This window comes from Lontra canadensis, unplaced genomic scaffold (genome assembly GCF_010015895.1).
Source record: "Lontra canadensis isolate GAN:19392208 unplaced genomic scaffold, GSC_riverotter_1.0 scaffold7, whole genome shotgun sequence".
Classification (NCBI taxonomy): Eukaryota; Metazoa; Chordata; class Mammalia; order Carnivora; family Mustelidae; genus Lontra; species Lontra canadensis.
In genome coordinates, this window is record NW_022631001.1 from 25,377,041 (window position 1) to 25,399,941 (window position 22,901).

Genomic DNA, 22,901 nt, shown 5'->3' on the forward strand with positions numbered 1-22,901 from the left:
TGTTGAAGGATTGTGTGAAACACTGAACTTCTAGAGAATCTCTTGGCTCTTCTGATAATTATATTTGGGGCTTAGGTTATATTTCAAAATATTTCCATAGTCAAAAATGCCTTGTCTGTCTTTTTTTGCTGTAAGTTAAGATCAGGCAGTTTTATAGTGATTGAGTGAGGGATACAAAGTTTTTGAATAGCTGAAGTCTTGCTATCCAGCAAGGTTTTTTTCCTGGCCATCTAATTTATGTTTATTTTTAACTTTTTAGCAGTGTACCTAAAATAAAGTATACTCCAAAAGCTTAGAATCAGCTTATTCTGGGTGAATGTAAATGCTTTATATTAGTAAACTCACTTTAGTAAAAAAAATTTTCTTTACGTATTTGAAACCAGTAAGTTACAAAAGTTACTGAAATGCTTCTACCTAGAAAATAAATTGCTTTTAGCCAATTACATTGGTATTCTTCTCAAGAGACATAATAATCCTAAATTTACTTTCAGGAACATATCAGATTTTCAGAGTTCTATTAGTTTATAAAAAATATAAAAGAATAATAATAATAAATTATAGTAATTTGTTAAAATTTTAAAAATGGCTTTGATAATGCATGTTTTGTTAATGTGGTATCTTTTGTCATTGATCTAGATCTAGTGTTGATATATTAGTACACATGTATTAAAATTAAGTCTTCAAACCTCCTGTATATTATGTATCAGTAAAATTTTAAGGAAGGAGAAAGCAAGAAAAAAGGCCTCAGTGTTTATTTTTATGTAACTCTGCCAGGCAGAGGCTGTGTAAGTTTTATGATGTATCTTTTAAATGTACAATGTAATTCAAGGATAAGGAATAAGATGTCTCTTGGAGTAAAATGTTGAAAGATAGATAATGTAATAAAAAATTATTTGTTAACCTATGTGTATTCTATAGAAATAGCAACAATTTTCATTTGATTAAAATGTTTTGATATATTTTCTGCTAGGATCTTAAAGGAATGTGTGTTCCACTTTAATAAAAGATTGTCGACTAATAAATGTCTCCCAACTCTTTTCCTGGCAAAGAAAATTTGGCATCTTAAAATGGGTCTTAAATGTGATATATCAGAGATGAAAACATATAAAGTCATGGTGTTCAGAGGTGAACTTAATTACAGATCTCCTGATAAGATTTCGGCAACTTGATGAGTATTGACTAATCTTAATGGAAAGTAATTGTTTTACTTGAAAATACAGTGTTAGTTGAGGGTTTTAACGTCTTCTTCCCCAGGTCTTTGTGTGTGTGTGTGCGCGCGCGCACGTGCGCGCGCACACCATGATATCAATACTTTTGAAAAATGAGAGGATAGCCATTTTCTATCATCATGCAATATTTACTGAGTTGACTTAAATACTGCTTAAAGGATGTTATGATAAAAAGCTTTGGAAGATGTCTTGTGACTCTCTCATCTTAGGACCTATTCATGACAAACTTGACTTCAATTTCTTTTTTGATAAAATTATCTCTTTTCAGGTAATTCAGTTTGAGGACATTATTTCTCTTTATAGTGTATCAAGAGTTGAAAGGCAAAAAGTTCAAAGATGCCCAATTAAAATAAGTCAGTTGGTCAGCACATGTAACTAGAGAAGAAAAGAGCTCTATTTAGACCACATTTGATCAGTGTGAGGTGAGATGCTCCCCAACCTCTGTGATGTTGGGAAGTGGGGCGTGAGGGGGAAGAATGGTTATGAGGAAGATCATAGAGCTTTTTCAAATTCCTAAATATTGTCATCACAATGTGATAACATTATCTTCTTTGAAATATTTTGAATTCCCAGAATTAAACATAGCTTAAATGAAAGGACGGTGCCAAGAATGCATTGTATAAGGAAGAGTCACCTGGGCACTTTATAACATTGCAGATGCTTAGGTCCTACTCTTAAGACTCAGAGTTGGTAGATTTGGGGAGAGGCCTGCATATACGCATCTTTAAAAGTGTAGCTGGGGACGCCTGGGTGGCTCAGTTGGTTGGACGACTGCCTTCGGTTCAGGTCATGATCCTGGAGTCCCGGGATTGAGTCCCGCATCGGGCTCCCAGCTCCATGGGGAGTCCGCTTCTCCCTCTGACCTTCTCCTCGCTCATGCTCTCTCTCACTGCCCCTCTCTCAAATAAATAAATAAAATCTTTAAAAAAAAAAAAGTGTAGCTGGTATTCTCATTTGTAAGTAAGGATGAGAACTGCTGTTCTAGGGTAGGAGTTACCACTCTTATTTGATACGCATTTCAGATTTTTTTTTCTCCTCCCGAACTGAGACATTACATAAAATATTTCCTTGGCTAACAGATACTGCAGGAGAAGTGGATTTCCAAGATGTATAAAATTATTGACTGGATAATCAACCTTGAATAACTGAGAGTGGATTCTTTGTGGGTTGAAAATGTCAGTGAAATAATTTTTTCAAGTTTATATTACTTTTAATGCAGTTGTATTAGATGACTAAGAGGGTGGTGGTTTGGCTTGTTATTAGGTGTTTTTCCCCCTTCTTTTATGTGTATGTAATTTAAAAATCTCTCTCTATATATATAAGTTGATTTACTTACTTGTTTGTATTTGGTGGGATAAGGAAGGATGAGTAGTTTTATAATTCTCTGATTCTCAAACTGTTTTCTGTACTAGTAGTGTCAGTACCAACTGGGAATTTGTTGGAAGTGCAATTTCTCAGGCTTTATCCCAAGCCTACTGAATCACAAATTCTGGGAGTGGGACCTACCAATCTGTGATTCAACAAGTCCTTTTAGGTGATTCTTACGTATGTTGAAGTTTGAGGACCACTGTTAAAATTATAATAACTATTATTTACAGAGGTTTTTTTTTTTTAACTTCCCCCATGCTTAACTAATCCATTGTTCAATATTTGTTTCCAGAATTTTAATTCTCTGTGTATGTATATATTTCCTTCCAGACTGTGCAGTTTTTGAGAGCAAGACTATCTTTTATCTTTGTGTATTTCATAGCCTGGTACATAGATGCTGAAGGAGTGTTTGTTACTGAATTAGGTTTTGTTAACCAAATTAGTTTTTAATTTTAAAATATAGACTTCATAGTTGTTAAACTCAAGTTTTATTTTCCTTTGTTCACCTAAGGAGCTTACACTGCACTGTAGTTCCTAATTTTTAGTGTAGCATAGTGTTTGATGTTCTTACTTACATCTTTGTGTAGTTATGTAACTATCTTTTTAGGGTAGATTTCTAGTAGAGTTGATTGGTCAAACATTATATACTGTTTAAGTGGTTGTTTATGGATGCCTGTGGCTCAGCCCGTTAAGCGGCTGTTTTTGACTCAAGTCATGATCCCAGGTTACGGATACTAAGCCTTGCGTCAGGCTGCCTGCTCAGCCCCCTGCTCAGGCCCCCTCTCCCTCTGCCCGCGCTCTTGTGCTCGCTCTCTCTCTCTCTCTCTCAGATAAATAAAATCTTAAAAAAAAATGGTTGTTCATACCTGCTGCCATATTGCATACCCTGCCCTACGTAGGTGCTTATTTTCAGATGTGGCCACAACATGTGATATCATTATTCTAATATTCTAATATTGGGCATTCTAATAGGCAAAACAGTCTTATTGTTTGAATCTGGATTTCTTTGGTAATTAGCAAGGTTGGATTTTTTTCATGGTTGTTTGAGATACTGCAAAAATAAAGGATACAGGAGTAGTTTTTAAAAATTTAAAGGCTTTTACAAACCTCTGGAGGAGGATTTGCTTGATTCTTGGGATTCTCAGAGGAATAGAATGTCCAGTTAATGTGGCTTGTTAAATTAGATTTATGAATACCTAAAATAAACTTGCATACATTTTAAAATGATATAAAGAACACTGTTATTAACCTGCCCCTTTTCCTTTTTGGCATTTCTTATTTTCTTTAAAAGTCTATGTATCTATATTTTATGTGTGTAGGTTTTATATAGATTCATTTCAATTTAATTGAGCATCTCTCTTCCAAGCATCAAGCTTAATGCTTGGGGATACAAAGCTACGTAAGAGAGATAGACAGAAATGCAGATATCTTCTTTTTTTTTCTGTACATGTATTTCCAATTTTATTTTAATTCCAGTAAAGTTAACATACAGTGTTACATTAGTTCAGGTGTACAGTATCGTGTAATAGTATATAGTATAGAGTAGTATATGCCATATATTAATATATATATAACATATACTATATGGTATAGTGTAATATAGATTCAGCAATTCCATATATTACCCAGTGCTTACCATGATAAGTGTACTCCTTAATCCCCATCACCTGTTTCAGCATCTCCCTACCCACTTCCCCCTGGTAACCATCAGATTGTCCTCCATAGTTAAGAGTCTGTTTCTTGGTTTGTCTTTGTCTCTCTCTCTCTCTTTTTTTGCTCATTTGTTTCATTTCTTAAATTCTGCATATGAGCAAAATCATATGATGTTTGTCTTTCTGTGCCTTATTTCACTTAGCATTATACACGGGTATTTTCACTGTAATGTAGTTAGCAATGAGACAGATACATGCTTTGGGACTGTAACAGGTACTTGGTCCAGCATAGAGATTCAGGCAATGATTTTGGAAGAGATGATACCCAAACTAGCTCTAATCAAATCTTATAAAAATGGAAGCACATTAAGTTTTCAGAAATGATAAACCAAAAGATTTTTAAATAAAAGCTTTTATTTATTAGAGGGAGAAAGAGAGAGAGGGCACAAGCAGGGGGATTAGGAGAGGGAGAAGCAGGCTCCCCGCTGAGCAGGGAGCCGGATGCAGGGCTCCATTCTAGGATTCTGGGATCACAACCTGAGCCAAAGGCAGAGGCCAAGTGATGGAGCTGCTCAGGTGCCCCATAAACCAGCATTTTATAATGTCAGTTTTCTGCAGATTTTGAATTAGTGTTACTTAAGAGGACAATGGTTGTTATTTCTTTATTTACTACTTTTATCATGTTTAATTTATTTTCAACTTTATTGAGGTATAATTTATATACAGTAAAAACCATCCACTTTAAAGTGCATATTGGCTTGGTACATTTTAGTAATCGTGTGTAATCGAATTATAACCACTATACTCCAGATATAGAACATTTCCATCATCCTAAAATGTTTCCTTGTGCCCTTTAATGTCCAAGCCTCAAACAGCTACTTACCTACTTTCTGTCATTATAGTTGTGTCTTTCCTAGAATTTCATATAAATGGAATCACAGAATAGGTACTTTTGTGTTTGACATCTTTTATTCAGTGTCATTTATTTTTAGTGCAGTGTTCTTGAGATTCATATGTGTTGTTGCATATATTGATGTTTCATTCCGTTTTTATTGCTAAGGAGTTTTCCATAGTAAGGGTATACTACAGTTTATTTATCCTTCACCAGTGGAGAGGCATTTCATTGTTTCCAATTTTTGTCTGTTACAAATTGTTTACATTCTTGGCTGCTGTGATATTTGCTTATAGGTCTTCTCCTGGACATGTTTTCATTTCTCTTTAGTAAATACCTAATAGTGTCATTGATGCATTCTTTAATAAATGTGTGTCAACTTCATAAGAAATAATGAAAATGTTTTCAAAGTAGCTATACCATTTGATATTCCCATCAGCAGTGTATGAGCATTCCAGTTTTGCCATATCCTCATAAACACTTGATATTGTTAGCTTTCTTAATTTCAGTAATTCTAGTGGGTATTTGATGGTATCTTATTTTAATTTGCATTTCCTTAATGACTAGTGATTTTATTTATTTTTATTTTTTAAAAAGATTTTATTCATTTATCTGACAGAGACACAGAGATCACAAGCAGGCAGAGAGGCAGGCAGAGAGGGCGAAGCAGGCTCCCTGTCGAGCAGAGAGCCCAATGTGGGGCTTGATCCCAGGACCCTGAGATCATGACCAGAGCCAAAGGCAGAGGCTTAACCCACTGAGCCACTCAGGCGCCCCTGACTAGTGATTTTAAAACATCTTTTCATTATTGCTGACCATTTAGATAGTTTCTTTTGTGAAATGTCAATTCAGGTCTTTTTCCCATATTTTAAAATTGGATTGTTTGACCTTTTTTTTTTTTCTTTTTTTTTTAGTTTTTTGAGTTACTTCCATACTGTATCCCATAATGGCTATACCAGTTTAAATTCCCATCAGAATTCACAAGGGGTTTACCTTTGCTCCACATTAGCCAACACTTCTTTCTTCTCTTTTTGGTAATAGCCATTCTAACAGATGTGAAGTGGTATCTCATTGTGGTTTTGATTTACATTTCCTTGATGACTAGTGATGCTGAGCATCTTTTCACGTACCTGTTGGCCATCTGTATGTCTTTAGAAAACTGCCTTTTCAGGTTCTCTTCCGATATTTAGTTGGGTTATTATTATTTTTTTGCTATTTAGTTATATTAGTTCCTTACGAATTTTGGATATTAACACCTTATTAAATATTTGGCTTGCAAATATTTATCTGAATTTATAGGTTTTCTCTTCATTTTGTTGATTATTTCTTTTGCTATGCAGTTTTTTAGTTTGATTTAGTCCACTTGTTTATTTTTGCTTTTGTTGCTTGTGCATTTGTGTCATATCCAGAAAATTATTGCCAAGATCAGTGTCAAGCTTTTTTACTGTATGTTTTCTTCTAGGAGTTATATGACTTCAAATCTACATTTTAGTCTTTAATCTATTCCAAGTTAATTTTTGTGAGTGGTGTAAAATAGGGGTCCAGCTTCATTCTTTTATATGTAAATACTTGGTTTTCTCAGTACCATTTGTTGAAGACACTCTCCTTTTCCTATTAAGTATTCTTGGCTCCCTTGTCAAATAGTAGTTGACCGTGTATGCATGGGTTTATTTCTGGGCTCTTCTGATTCACTGGTCTGTATGTCTTTGTTTGATGCCAGTACCCTGTTGTTTTGACTACTTTAGCTTTGTAAAGCTTTTTACTTTAGCTTTGTAATATAGTTTGAAATCAGTAAGTGTGATACTTCCAGCTCTGTTTTTCTTTCTCAGAGTTGCTTTGGCTCTTCAGTGTAATTTTAGTTTTTGTTTTTTTTTTTTTTTCATTTTTGTGAAAAATGCCTTTGGAAATTTGGTATTGCATCAAATCTATAGGCTCTTGTTAGTATGGATATTTTAACAATATTAATTCTTCTCATCCATGAACACAAGATATTTTTCCATTTATTTGTGTCATCTTCAGTTTCTTTCATAAATGTCTTAGAATTTTCAGTGTTTACATCTTTTACCTCCTTGGTTAATTTCCTGATGTTGGATTTTGTTAAATATTTTTTCTGCATCTATGGAAATGATCATGTAGCTTTTCTCCTTTATTTTGTGTTGAGTTAAACTGATGTATTTTTGGTTCTGGAACCATGCTTGCATTCCTCAGATAAACCCGATATGGTCTTTCTGTTATTATTATGTCATATTATCCTTTTTATATGAAAATATAAAATGGATTTGATTTGCTAATATATAGTTAAGAGCTTTTACATCTACATGTATAAGGGATATTAACTGTAGAATTTTTGTTGTTTTTCGATGCTGTCTTTTTATGTTTTCCTGTACGCGTAATACTGGCCTCATAAAATGATTTGGGAAGTGTTCTCATTCTTTTCTACTTTCTGGAAGAGTTTATATATGATGCTGTTATTTCTTAAATGTTTGCTATCAAACTGTTAATTCTATATTAACAGTGAAGCCATGTAGGCCTGGAGTTTTTGCTTTTGATGGTCGAACTATTTTTAAACATTTTTAATTTAAATTCAATTTAGTTAACATATACTGTATTATTAGTTTCAGAGGTAGAATTTAGTGATTAATCAGTTGCATGTAACATCCTGTGCTCATTACTTCATGTGCTCTCCTAATGCCCATCACCCAATTAACCCATCCCACCCCTCCAGGAACCCTGTTTGTATCCTGCAGTTAAGAGTCTCTAATGGTTTGCTTCCCTCTCTCTTTTCATCTTACTTTATCTTCCTTCCCTTCCCCTATGTTCATCTGTTTTATTTCTTAAATTCCACATATGAATAAAATCGTAGGTACTTGTCTTTCTCTGACTGACTTATCTCGCTTTGCATAATACCCTCCGGTTCCATCCACATCATTGCAAATGGCAAGATTTCATTTTTTTTTGATGGTTGATTAATATTCCATTATCTATATCTATATCTGTATATCTCACATCTTTATCCAGCATCTGTTGATGGACATTTAGAGACTTTCTATATTTTGGCTCTTATGGACATTGCTGCTGTAAACATTGGGGTGCATGTGCCTCTTTGAATCACTATGTTTTTATCCTTTGGATAAATACCTAGTAGTGCAATTGCTGGGTCATAGGGTAGCTCTGTTTTAAACTTTTTGAGGAACCCATCAAAATCCTTGAAAACACAGACGGCAACCTCTTTGACCTCAGCCACAGCATCTTCTTCCTAGAAACATCACCAAAGGCAAGGGAAGCAAGAGCTAATTAAAAAAAAAATGTTTTTAAAAGATGTTATTCATTTATTTGAGAAAAAGAGAGAGCATAAGCAGAGGGAGAGGCAGAAGGAGAGGGAAGAGCAGACTCCCCGCTCTGCTAGGAGCCTGATGTGGGACTCAGTCCCAGAACCTGGAGATCATGACTTGAGATAAAGGCAGACACTTAATCATCTGAGCCACCTGGGCACCCTAAACATCTTTAATTTTGATAAAGTTCATTTTAGTTACTTTTCTTCTTTTACTGATATGCTTTTGGTGTTCCATTTAAGAAACTGTTGCCAAGAGATGCCTGGGTGGCTCAGTCAGTTGAGTGTCCAGCTTTTGGCTTCGGCTCGGGTCAAGATTTCAGGGTGCTGGGTTTGAGTCCCACTTTGGGCTCCATGCTCAGTGGGGAGTCTGCTTGAGGAGTCTCTCCTTCCCCCTCTCTCTGCCCCTCCCCCTGCTCTCTTTTGAAAATCTGTTGCCAAGTTGGAGACCTTGAAGTCTTAATTCTGTGCTTGCTTTTAAGAATTTTGTAGTTCGGGGCACCCGGGTGGCTCAGTGGGTTAAAGCTCTGTCTTCGGCTCAGGTCATGATTCCAGGGTCCTGGGATTAAGCCCCACCTTGGGCTCTCTGCTCAGCAGGGAATCCTGCTTCCCTTCCTCTCTCTCTGCTTGCCTCTATGCCTACTTGTGATCTCTGTCAGATAAATAAATAAAATCTTTAAAAAAAGGAATTTTATAGTTCAAAAAAAAAAGAATTTTACAGTTTCATCTATTACATTTAGTTTTCAATCTATTTTGAGTTAAGTTTTATATTTGGAATGGGATAGGGGTCCAGCTTCATTCCTTTGTATGTGGAAATTCACTTTCCTAGCACCATTTGTTGAAAAGACTACTCTTTCTCCTTTGAATGGACTTGGTGTCCTTGTTGAAAATCAGTTGGTTACAAATATTTGGGTTTGTTTCTGGATCATCAATTCCATTTCATTGAAAAATAATATAAACCAAGTAGGCCTCACAAACAATACAGAACACTCCACCCAACAAAGCAAGATATACATTCTTTTCAAGTACACATGAAATATTCTCCAGAATAGACCATAAGTTGGGCCACGAACAATTATCAGTAAAAGATCGCAATCATAGAAACTATCTTCTCTGATCCAATGGAATGAAGCTACAGAAATCAACAGAAGGAAAACTGAAAAATTTGCAAATATATGGAAATTTAACAACATATTCTTGACTAGTAGGTCAAAGAAATCCCTGGGAAAATTCGAAAATACTTTAACAGGAATGAAAACAAAACACAGTATACTGAAACTTAGTGTATGCAGTGACAGTACTCTGGGAAATTGATAGCTCTAAACACCTACATTAAAAATAAAGATCTCAAATCAATCTAAATTTATACCCAAGAAACTAGAAAAAGAGCAAACCAAATCCAAAACCAGCAAAAGGAGGAAAACAATAAAGACTAGATCAGAGATGAAATAGAGAATAGAAAGACAGTAGAGAACTAATGAAACCAAAGTCGATTCTTAAGAGACAAACCTTTAGTCTAAGAAAAGGAGAGAAGCTGCAAATAACTAAAATCAGAAATGAAACTAGGGACATTATGGGTCCTGGGTAGCTCAGTGGGTTAAGCATCTGCCTTTGGCTCAGGTCATAATCCCAGGGTCCTGGGATAGAGCCATCATCAAGCTCCCTGCTCGGCCAGAAGCCTGCTTCTCTCTCTCCCACTCCCCCTGCTTGTGTTCCCTCTCTTGCTCTGTCTCTCTCTGTCAAATACATAAAATATTTTTAAAAAAGGGACATTACTCTCCATTCCACCATCGAACTAAAAATATTATAAAAGAGAACTATGAGCAATTGTATGCCCACAAATTGGGTAACTTAGAAAGAACAAATTCCTAGAAAAATACAAATTACCAAAACTGATTCAAGAAAAAAATAGAATTCTCAACAGACCTTTCAAAGTAAAGAAATTTTATCAGTAATCAAAAGCCTTCCAACAAAAAGTCCTTGACAACACAGCTTTTCATGGGTGGGTTTTTAACAAACTGTTAAAGAGTTAATACCAATCCTTCTCAAACACTTCCAAAAAATAGAAGAGGAGGGAACACTCATATTCTATGAAGTCGTCATTACTCTGATATGAGAGTCAGACAAAGACAACACAAGAAAACCAAAGATCAATATCCCTTATGAACACTGATGCAGAGATTCTCGACAAAACACTGACAAACCAAATCTGACAACACATTTATAGAATTATACAGTATGATGAAGTGAGATTCATCCCAGGAATGCGGAAGTTCAACATAAGAAAACCAGTGAGTGAAATACACCATATGAATAGAACAAAGGAGAAAAACCACATAATCATCTCAATAGAGGCAAAGAAAGCATTTGACAGAATTTAACACCTTTTTGTGAAAAAAATTGCTCAGTAAACTAAAGGCATAGCATAGAAAATACAGTCAATGATATTGTAATAGCATTGTGTGGTAACAGATGGTCGCTACATTTGTGATGGTCCTGGTGTAACTTATAGAGAAGGTGAAATCACTGTGTTGTATACCTGAAACATTGTAACACGTATAAACACATGTAGCATTAAGTGTCAACTACTCAAAAAATTTTAAATAAATAATTTAAAAAAACACTCAGGAAACTAGGAATAAAAGGAAACTTCCTTAACATGATAAAGGGCACATACAAAAATCCACAGTAACATACAGTTGACCCTTGGACAACATGTGTTTGAACCATGTGGGTCCAATTTTTTTTGGATAAATATAGTCCAGTACTATAAATTTATTTTCTTTATGATTTTCTTAACATTTTCTTTTATCCAGGTTAGATTATTGTAAGAAAATGGTATGCAGTATGTATAACATACAAAATATGTGTTAATTGGCTGTTATTGATAAGCCTTCCTGTCAGCAATAGGCTATGAATAGTTAAGGTTTTTGAGGAGTCAATGAGACTGCTATTCTCTTGGCACTTAAACATTATAATTCAATATGTCAGTGGTATTTGTTTCATTCATTTTTTTGAATTATTAAGTTTTAAAAATTCATTTGAAATATTTGATTACATTTTTTTTTAATCTGCTCCATGGAAGCGTTTTTCTCATGAATGTCCTTTGGCTCCTGTTTTCCTTTAAGTTTTGCATTTATATTTTCTATTCCTGCTTCTTTTTTGTTTTTTGTTTTTTTTGTTTTTGTTTTTTTTGAATGAAGAGAGTTCTTCCTGTACTACTTTTTAGGATATTGGAAGTAGGTGTCTCAGGGTAGCTACTGTCTTCCAAATTTATAGGAATTTTCCTTATAACCAGGCTTGTATGTAGGAACTTATTTCATTCTCCTCGGCTAGAGAAGATTTGCTGCTTTAGGACTGTTCATAGTGTAGGCTGTCTCAGTACCTTTTTGCCATACCAGCAGCCTAATTTCTGCTAGTGTAGCTTGTTTGTGTGATTCCTTATTTAGTACTGTCCCTCTATTACTTCAGACTGTGAGGAGCAAAGTTCCTTCCCCTAGCTCATGTCCCCTTTTTTTGTTGTTGCAAATGTGGTTTCCATTTTATACCTCAGGAAGTACGCTTGAAGAGATGTCTGCACAACCCCCTTCAGTTTTGGAGCCTCATGCCTTATATTCACCCTCTTTCTCCAGTTTTGTCTCTCTTTTGGCCTTTCACTTATATTTTCATATGTTTCCTAGATTTATTGGAGATCACGTTTGCTTTTTTATTTATTTATTGCTTTTGGGTAATTTCTTAGAGGAGTAAGGAGATTCTCACTTTGCTCTGTCATCAACACCAGAGTCACGTAAAGTATATTTTTTTGTTAGTGCTTCACATATTCATTTAATCAAAATATTTTAAACTGGATTAAATTTCATAATTATAATAAATGTGGAATGTATTTGCACTTATTTAATAAAGACTCTAGCATTTAGTATGTGCCAAGTCTGTTCTAAGTGCTTTACAAATATGTACATTTCATCCTCATAATAATCCTATGAGGTAGGTGTTCTTTTTATAGGAAACTGAAGCACAGGCAGGAAAATTAACTTGCCCAATGTTGCCTAATTAATAAGAAATAAGAACACTTTCTACCTTTCATTTTATGACGATAGCATTTTGAATCTTGGCATCATCCATTTATGCCTGTACTAATGAATCCCTTGAGAGCAGAGTCCATGTCTCATTCGTTTATATTTCCTGTGCCTATTTAGCAGAATACCTGAAATTCAGAAGATACTTGGTGAATGTTGGTGAATATTTTTATTAGGAGCCAAATAATTTCCTCTCTGCAAGACTTGTATAGTTTCAGTTCTTTATTCTACTTGTTTTGTATAAAAAATTTTTTTTTGAGTGCATCACACAAGCAGGGGAGAGGGGCAGAGGGAGAGGGAGAAGCAGGCTCCCTGCTGAGCAGAGAGCCCGATGTGGGACTCAGCCCCAGAACCCTGGGATCATGACCTGAGCTGAAGGCAGACACTTAACTGACCGAGTCACCCAGGCGCTCCATAAAGGGGTTTTGATGAAAGAGTTGTCGACATGCTGATAATACAAGTATACTAGTTCCCTATACCATTTTGCTGTCCATGCTAAAAAATTCTTTTTATATCCTAATACTAGTTGTATTTATACAGTGTTATTTGTAAAATAACAGGGTGAACTAACTCAGAATAATAAAAATGTGGTAGTCATCTTATAGTCCATTTGCTTTTATTGCTGAGTTTTATTCCATTTTAAGAATATACCACTTTTGTTTTGGTATTCTTTTCTTAAAAATTATTTTTATTAATATAATGTATTATTTTTATTAATATATTATTTGCTCAAGGGGTACACGTCTGTGAATCATCAGGCTTACCCATTTCACAAGAATATATCACTTTTAAAAAATTTTTATTTAAATTCCAGTTAGTTAACATGTATTGTAATATTAGTTTCAAGTGTACAATATAGTGATTCAGCACTTCCATACAACACCTGGTGTTTATTACAAGTGCACTCCTTAATCCCTATCACCTATTTAACCTATCCCCCTATCCATCTCCCCTCTGGTAACCATCAGTTTGGTCTCTATAGTTAAGAGTCTGTTTCTTGGTTTACCCCTCCCTCCTTCCCTCTCTCTTACCTTTGCTCATTTGTTTTTGTTTCTTAAATTCTACCTGTGAGTGAAGTCATATGGTATTTGTCTTCCTCTGGTTAATTTATTTCACTTAGCATAATACTTCTTGCTCCATCCATGTCATTGCAAATTGGCAAGCTTTTATTCTTTCTTTCTTTTTTTTGGCTGAGTAATATTCCATTATCTATACCTGTATCTATCTCTCTATCTATATACACATACATACCACATCTTTATCCATCATCAGTTGATGGGCACTTGGCTGCTTCCACAGTCTGAGTATTGTAGATAATGCTGCTACAAACATTGGGGTACATGTATCTCTTTGAATTAGCATTTTTGTGTTATTTGGGTAAAATACTTAGTAGTGCTATTGCTGGATCATAGGTTTGTTCTATTTTTGACTTTTTAAGGAACCTCCATATTGTTTTCTAGAGTAGCCATACGAGCATTCCTACCAACAGTGCAGGAGGGTTCCCCTTTCTCCACATCCATGTCAATACCTGTTGTTTCTTGTGTTGTTGATTTTAGCTCTTTTGACGGGTGTGAGGTGATCTCTCATTGTAGTTTTGATTTGTATTTCCCTGATGATGAGTGATGTTGAGCATTTTTTTGTGTGTCTCTGTTGGCCATCTGTATGTTGCTTTGAAAGGTTGTCTATTTGTGGCATCTGCCCATTTTTTAATTGGATTATTATTTTTTTGGGGGTGTTGAGTTTTAGAAGTTCTTTATATATTTTGGATATATATTGCTGTTTGTTGATCTATTATCCCACTGATGAATACCTGGACTGTTTCCTGTTTTTGTCTGTTCATGAATAAAGGTGCTATAAATATTTTCATGAAGTGTTTTCAGGGACTTATGTTTTCATTTCTCTTGGTAAATGCCTACTTCTAAATTGTTATGTCAGAATAGGTATGTGCTTAATTATATAAGAAATACCATATTTTCCCCAAAGCATTGTATTATTTTATATTCCCACCAATAACAAAGTTTCATTTCTCTGTAGGCTCACTGATATTTATAGTTACCAGTGTTTTAAATTTTAGCCATTTAGTGCATGCATTTATCTTTATTTTTAACATTCATCATTATGGTTGTTGATATCCTATTTCCATTATCACCATTAATAATTTGAACATTTTTGGGGCATCTAGGTGGCTCAGTTGGTTAAGCCTCTGCCTTCAGCTCAGGTCAGGATCTCAGAGTTCTGGGATCAAGCCCCATGTTGGGCTCCCTGCTGAGCGGGGAGCCTGGTTCTCCCTCTCCCTCTGCCTCTCCCCCTGCTTGGGTGCGTTCTCTCTCTCTGTCAAGTAAGTAAACTCTTAAATAATAATAATAATAATTTGAACATTTTTAGGTTTTCTTCTGATCCTGGCAATGAATTACGGAGTTAGGGAGTTCCCAAGACAACTCGTACTTTTTTTTTTTTTTAAAGATTTTATTTATTTATTTGACAGAGATCACAAGTAGGCAGAGAGGCAGGCAGAGAGATAGAGAGAGAGAGAGAGGAGGAAGCAGGCTCCCTGCTGAGCAGAGAGCCCGATGTGGGGCTCAATCCCAGGACCCTGGGATCATGACCCGAGCCGAAGGCAGAGGCTTTAACCCACTGAGCCACCCAGGCGTCCCGACAACTCGCACTTTTGACAGCAACTGCAAGTTTGGAGGTCCCTAGGATTACCCTCACTTCTGAAATGACTTGCAAGATCAGGGGTCCCCCGGACCATCCTTAGATTTGATAATTTATAGAAGGACTCACACAACTCACTGAAAGTTTACTGAAGGTTGTAGTTTTTTAATAGTGAAGGGATGTAATTTAAAATCAACCAAGGGGAAGAGGTATGTTTGGTTACTTGGATGTGATTGACTGCCCATGGGGCTAACTTTTGTTTCCAGCTCCTTCAGAGGTTGAGTTCATACCATGTGCCCCGCCCCCCTCTTCTCCACACCACTCTCAATAAATCACATAGTTAGTATAGGCTATTTGCCACGGACTGAAGTCCCCAGGTAAATAAAAACACTGTTATCAGTCATAACATTCCAAAGGTTTAGAGATTACTCCCCAGAAGCCAAGGGCAAAGACCAGACCTCAGTCATAGCAGTGAGATCAGTCAGCACTCCCTGATCTCTGGGTCCCAGCTATGCTGGTAACCAGTTAAGCCCACCTGTGGATCCCTGCCTCTTGCTTCTCTGCATTTTCAAATAATTTTGTAAGCACCTAATTTCTTGCATTGACTCACTTTAGACTAGAATGCCCAGAGTAAAGAATTTGTTTCTGGTGCTGGAAAGAAAGGAAGAAAGAAAGAAAGAAAGTGAGAGAGAGAAAGAGAGAGAGAGAAAGGAAAAAAGAAAAGAAGGGAGAAAAGAAAAGGAGAAAGGAAAGGAAAGGAGAAAGGAAAGGGAGAGGGAAGGAGGGAGGAAAAGACACCTCCAAGCACAAAAATTTAGTAACTGGAAAAGAAAACATTTTGATTCAAAGAGGAAAAGACCCCATCCCCCCACCTCCCCTCCAGCAACCCTCAGTTTGTTGCCTATAGTTAAGAGTCTCTAATGGTTTGCCTTCCTCTCTGTTTTCATCTTATTTTATTTTTCCTTGTCTTCCCCTTTGTTCATCTGTTTTGTTTCTTAAATTCCACATATGAGTGACATTATATGATATTTGTCTTTCTGTGACTGACTTATTTCACTGAGCATAATACCCTTTAGTTCTATCCATATTGTTGCAAATGGCAAGATTTAATTTTTTTGATGGCTAATATTCCATTTTATACACACACACACACACACACACACACAGAGACACACACACCCATACCACACCTTTATCCATTCATCTGTCAATGGACATTTGTGGGCTTTCCATATATTAGCTATTGTAGACATTGCTGCTATAAACATTGAGGTACAGGTTCCCCTTTGGATCACTGTGTTTGTATCCATTGGATAAATACCTAGTAGTGCAATTGCTGGGTTGTAGGGTAGCTCTATTTTATGTATATTTCTGACTTATGTTTCATTGTCTGTTTACTCATGTTCCATTACCAAGCTATCTTAAGTATTGTCACTTTTTTTTTTTTAAAGATTTTATCTATTTGACAAAGAGAGAAATCACATGTAGGCAGAGGGCAGGCAGAGAGAGAGGGAAGCAGACTTCCCATTGAGCAGAGAACCCGATGTGGGCCTCGATCCCAGGACCCTGAGATCATGACCTGAGCCCAAAGCAGAGGCCTAACCGACTGAGCCACCCAGAAGCCCAAGTATTGTCACTTTTTAAATTAATTTTTATTATCTGGTGAGAGTAGGTCTTTTTAAAAATATTATTCTTTTTCAGAATGTTTATAAGTATTCTTAAATTTTCATTTTTCTTTATGAACTTTATAATCAACCTATCTAGTTAAAAGAAAAATATTTTTGAAATAATGGCCAACTTAACTCTCCAACCCTTAGCAATCACTGATCTATCTACTTTCTGTCTCTGTAGGCTTGCCTATTCTGGGACATTCTGTATTAATGGAATGATATAATATGTGGCCTTTTATGTGACTTCTTAGCATAGCACTTTCCAAGTTCATTCATATGGCATCATGTATCAGTATTTCATTCCTTTTTTGAATAATATTCCATCATATGAATATACCACATCTTGTTTATCTGATCATCAGTTGATGGACATTTGGGATGTTTCCACTTTTTGGCGATCATAAATAATGCTGCTATGAACATTCATTTACAAGTTTTTGTATAAACATATGTTTTAAGTTTTCTTGGGTATATACCTAGGAATAGAACTGCTGTGTCGTATGGTAACTCTTTGTTTAAGCTTTTGAGGAACTCCCAGACTATGATTTTCTGAAGCAGCTGCATCTTTTTACATTCCTGCCAACTTCGTTTCTCCATGTCCTTGCCATCACTTGTTCTTGTCCATCTGTTTAATTATAGCATCCATTATATTTCTAAAGACGTTTATGAGAAACTGATGTTGAATTTTAACAAATGCCTTTTCACCTTATATGGAGATTATGAGAAGTTTTTTTTTGTTGTTGTTCTGCTCTCTTGACTGTGAATTATAATAAATAGATTTCTAATATTAATGATGTTGATTTTGAATAGTTGTCAGCTTGGGTTTGTTTTCTTTCGTTAGAACAGAAAATTACTTAGTAGACATGTAATTGTGTCATAACAACTAAAAATTCCACTGAGAGCTTTAAAATTAGTTGATATGCATGTTCAGAGTAAGAGAGTTCCTATTTTCTTGGTGACTTCACTTGAATATCCTTATTTCAAGATGATTTACATCTAAGCTTTCAAGCTAAATAAATAAACACTAAACACTAAATAAGTACTACTACTAAATAAAGAGCTTAAATATTTGCTTTCATGTTTTGTAAAATATTAAAAAATTCTACCTCCTTCCAAATATTTGTAAGTTTTCAGATTTTTTAATGCGGAAAGTATAAGCTAGTTCATTTTATTTTATTTTATTTTTTAAAGATTTTATTTATTTATTTGACAGACAGAGATCACAAGTAGGCAGAGAAGCAGGCAGAGAGAGGGGGCAGGAAGCAGGCTCCCTGCTGAGCAGAGAGCCTGATGTGGGGCTCGATCCCAGGATCCTGGGATCATGACCTGAGCTGAAGGCAGAGGCTTTAAACGACTGAGCCACCCAGGCGCCCCAAGCTAATTCATTTTTGCCTGGGTATTTATGGTAGGTGGGAAGATCACATATTTGGTAGTACTAGTCATAATAATTTCTGGTACAATTTTAGTAAAACAACATGAGTACATAAAGGTGTATGCATGTATTTATGTGTGTGCATTTATTTAAAAATGAGGACATTTCAGACGGAGAAAGACAACTATCATATGATCTCCCTGATATGAGGAAGTGGAGATGCAACATGGGGGGCTTGGGGGGTAGGAAAAGAATAAATGAAACAAGATGGGATCGGGAGGGAGACAAACCGTAAGTGACTCTTAATCTCACAAAACAAACTGAGGGTTGCTGGGGGGAGGGGGGTCGGGAGAGGGGGGTGGGGTTATGGACATTGGGGAGGGTATGTGCTATGGTGAGTGCTGTGAAGTGTGTAAACCTGGCGATTCACAGACCTGTACCCCTGGGGATAAAAATACATTATATGTTTATTAAAAAATAAAAAAAATAAATAAAAATAAGGACATGTTTTCAAACACGATAGATATTCTTACTAAAACATCAGAAAATAGTGGAAGCAAAAGCAAAAGAAGGAAGTTGAAAGCCTGTAATCCCGCTACCCAGAGAAAACTTAATGACTGTTTTGATGTGTGTTATATAAAACAGTATATAAATGCATACAGTGTATTTATATATGTGTATATAATATATAGTTTGTATGCTTTAAGGACAATAGACTCATTGTATTATATTTATTTATTTATTAAAAAGATTTTATTTATTTATTTGAGAGAGTGAGAGAGAGCATGAGAGGGGATAGGGTCAGAAGGAGAAGCAGACTCCCTGTGGAGCAGGGAGCCTGATGTGGGACTTGACCTGAGCGGAAGGCAGTGGCTTAACCAATTGAGTCATCCAGGCATCTGACTTATTATATTTTAAAGGACTGTGTTAAATGCTTTAAAAAGTACAGTACCCCTTAAGGAAAAGATATGCTATACTTTTTTCCACCTTTTTACTATAGTAAAATATGTATGGCATAAAATGTACTATCTTAGCCATTTTTAAGTGTACAATTTAGTGGTATTAAGTACTTCATATTGTTCTTTAACTATCACTATCATCCATCTCCAGAACTCCTCAACTTGTAAAACTGAAACTATACTGGTTAAGTAATGACTCCTCTGATGCTCTCCTTCCAGCCCCTCGAAACCTCCATTCTTTCTGTCTGTATGATTTTTTTTTTAGATCTTATTTATTTATTTGACAGACAGAGATCACAAGTAGGCAGAGAGGCAGGTGGAGAGAGAGGGGGAAGGAGGCTCCTCACTGAGCAGAGAGCCTGTTGTGGGGCTCTATCCCAGAACCCTGGGATCACGATCTGAGCTGAACTCAGAGGCTTTAACCCACTGAGCCACCCAGGCGCCCCTGTCTATATGATTTTGACGGCTCTAAGTACCTCATATAAATGGAATCCTAGAGTATTTGCCTTTTTGTGACTGACTTCATTAAGTGTAATGTCGTTAAGGTTCATCCTGCATATATGTCAGTGTTTCCTTCCTTTTTAAGGCTATGTAACAGTTGTTCACTAAAGGGGCGCCTGGGTGGCGCAGTGGGTTAAAGCCTCTGCCTTCGGCTCAGGTCATGATCTCAGGGTTCTGGGATAGAGCCCCGCATCAGGCTCTCTGCTTGGCAGGGAGCCTGCTTCCCCCTGTCTCTCTGCCTGCCTCTCTGCCTACTTGTGATTTCTGTCTGTCAAATAAATAGATAAAATCTTAAAAAAAAAAAAACAACAGTTATTCACTAAAAACAAATGTAGTAAGATCTTAAATAGTTGTTTTTCTTATATAAGAAATGAATAGTCATGTTGGTAAGTTTAAATAACTGTTAAAGTGGAAGTTTTGGCTTAAATTGTCTCCCCCCGCCCCCGCAAATCCCACCCTTTTCTTTATATTTTTCACTTTTTACTCTGATATTTCTGCTTTGGTGAAGTGCTTTTAAGAGTACAGGTATCTGGCCCATAACAGAAAAGTCTTAAGCTCAAACTATTCAAGGTAAATTGTCAGTATTAACATATTTCATTGACTACTTGCCTATGGTTTATAAGGTGTACTGTTATTTCATGTACTATTGAAGTAAAAGAAAATACTGCTAATCATTACTAAAAGGTGAATCCCAATATCATAAATGTTAAAATGTGAAAAGTGTTACCATAGAATCTGTCAAATATAATACATGTATGGAAAGGGTACATCCATTATATCACATTTAGTGTCCTTGTACTTTGTTTTGTAACTCTTGCTGCAAAGAACTGGAATGAAGGAATTGATTTGACTGTTCTTCATATTGCTAAGCTGATCAAAATTTGATTTTCTTCTTTTTGAAAAGTTTTATTCATTTTAGAGAGAGAGCGAGAGAAAGAGAACACATGGTGGGGGAGGGCACAGTGCGAGAGACAGGCTTAAGCAGACTGTGCACTGAGCATGGAGTCCGATGGAGGGGCTCGATCTCATGACCCTGAGATTACCACTTTAGCCAAAACGAATAATCAGGTGTGTAACTGACTGTGCCACTCAGGCACCCCTGATTTTTTTTTTTTTAAGTTTTTATTTTTTAAGTTATCTGCACCCAGCATGGGGCTTGAACTTAAAACCCTGGGATCAAGAGTTACATGCTTTACTAACGGAGGCAGCCCTCCAAATTTGTGGTGCCCCCCAAATTCAATTTTTACTTTGTTTTCTGTAGTTCCCTCTACACTGATTAAGTTCAGTAAACATTTTTAGTGCCTACTATGCATTAGTCCTTGTCATAAAAGTACATATATAGCTTTTACTGTGTGTTAGACATGGTTTGAGCACTTAATGTATTTTAATTAAGTAAATTTTACACTATCCCTGTTATGTGGGTACTGTTACTATTCCCATTCTGAGGCACAGAGCAGTCAAGTGACTTGACCAAGGTCATACAACTAGTACATGGTGGAGGCAGGATTTGAATGTTTGATTTGATTTTCTGACTCCAGAGTCTTTTGTCAGCAGTACTCCTAGGAACATAAATGAATAATATGTTGTACTTTCTCTGAACACAGTTTACCAGGTAGTATCTGAGGGTGGGTTGATAAGTTTACATAAAATTTTTGTTATACTTCTGGTAATGAATTTTTATTTGTGTTTTTAGGACATTCAGTCAGAAGAAAGCTGCAATTGAAAGAGAGTATGCACAGGTAAGCTTGGAAATTGAGGTGACCATTCTAGGTATACCTCTTCTTTGGCTTAAAGGCAGATGTGGTTGTTGGAGAGAAACTTTGTTATCCCTGCATCCTTTTTTTTTTTTTTTTTAAATTTCTGGCTATCTCACTTTGATCCTCCTTTTTACTTCATTTGAATCTCTAGACGAGAAGGTAAGTGGCTCCTTATGAAGGTTATGAGCCTTTGGAGAGATGATAATATTTATAGAATTTTTAAGTATTTGCAAGTGTAAGTAATCATACATTTTATGAGTATATATACTTGACCCTTGAACAAAATGGATTTGAACTGCACGGTTCTGCCTATACATGGGATTTTTTTCCCCCAATAAATTTATGTACCATTTTGTGAATGTATTTCTTCTTCCTCAGTTTTGTTATTAACATTTTTTTAGGTTAGTTTTTTGTAAAAATACTGTATATAATATATATACAAAATATGTGTTAATTGGCTGCTTATGTTATCAGTAAGTCTTCTGGTCAGCAGTAGGGTTTTAGTAGTTACATTTTTGTGAATCAAAGTTGTATGTAGATTGCTGACTACATTGGGGGTTGGCACCCCTAATCCCCACATTGTACAGGGGTTATCTGTATATTCATTCTCTAATATATCCTATTCTTTACAGTCTTATGGAAGGTTAATTTTATCCAGTTAGGCATTTATCTCTATTTAGGTCCCTGTTGATAGAGAATGATGTACTTTCAATGGATGGCATAGTGCTATTTCTAGGGAAATTTAAGCATTTCCTTCTTTTATTTTCTTTTATTATTTTATTATTTTATTTTTTTTTAAAGATTTTATTTATTTATTTGACAGACACAGATCACAAGCAGGCAGAGAAGCAGGCAGAGAGAGAGGAGAAAGCAGGCTTCCCTCGGAGCAGAGAGCCTGATGCGGGGCTCGATCCCAGGACCCTGGGATTATGACCTGAGCCAAAGGCAGAGGCTTTAACCCAGTGAGCCACCCAGGCGCCCCTATTTTATTTTATTTTTTTTAAAGATTTTATTTATTTATTTGACAGACAGAGATCACAAGTAGGCAGAAAGGCAGGCAGAGAGGAGAGAGGAGGACGCAGTCTTCTGCTGAGCAGAGAGCCCGATGTGGGGCTCGATCCCAGGACCCTGGGATCATGACACGAGCCGAAGGCAGAGACTTTAACCCACTTAGCCACCCAGGGGCTCCTCCTTCTTTTGTTTTAATTAGAATTTTATTTGCTCCCAGGTAACTAAATGTGCCAAGAAAAAATTATGTTGGTATATCATTTTGTAGATATGTAAAGAATTAATAACTACCTTACCTTGTATAAAAACAGTTTGACATGATTTGGAAATTTTGGCCCTTGTAAGCAGTTACTTTCTATGTGGAACAAAATTCTAAAATTGATGTCTTTCCACTCCCAAAATTATAAATGTCAGGTTTTGATTTTAGTTTT

The 22,901-nt window shown here is 35.9% G+C and overlaps 1 protein-coding gene across 4 annotated transcripts in view; it reads left to right on the forward strand.

The window, feature by feature from the left end:
• The window catches only part of FCHSD2 (FCH and double SH3 domains 2), a 295,916-nt gene that overhangs the window by 29,214 nt on the left and 243,801 nt on the right, over positions 1-22,901 (forward strand). For all 4 annotated transcript variants that reach the window (XM_032853162.1, XM_032853161.1, XM_032853164.1 and 1 more), the window contains exon 3: positions 21,399-21,444. In XM_032853162.1, the coding sequence (XP_032709053.1) occupies positions 21,399-21,444 (46 nt within the window). The remainder of the gene's footprint in view (positions 1-21,398; positions 21,445-22,901) is intronic.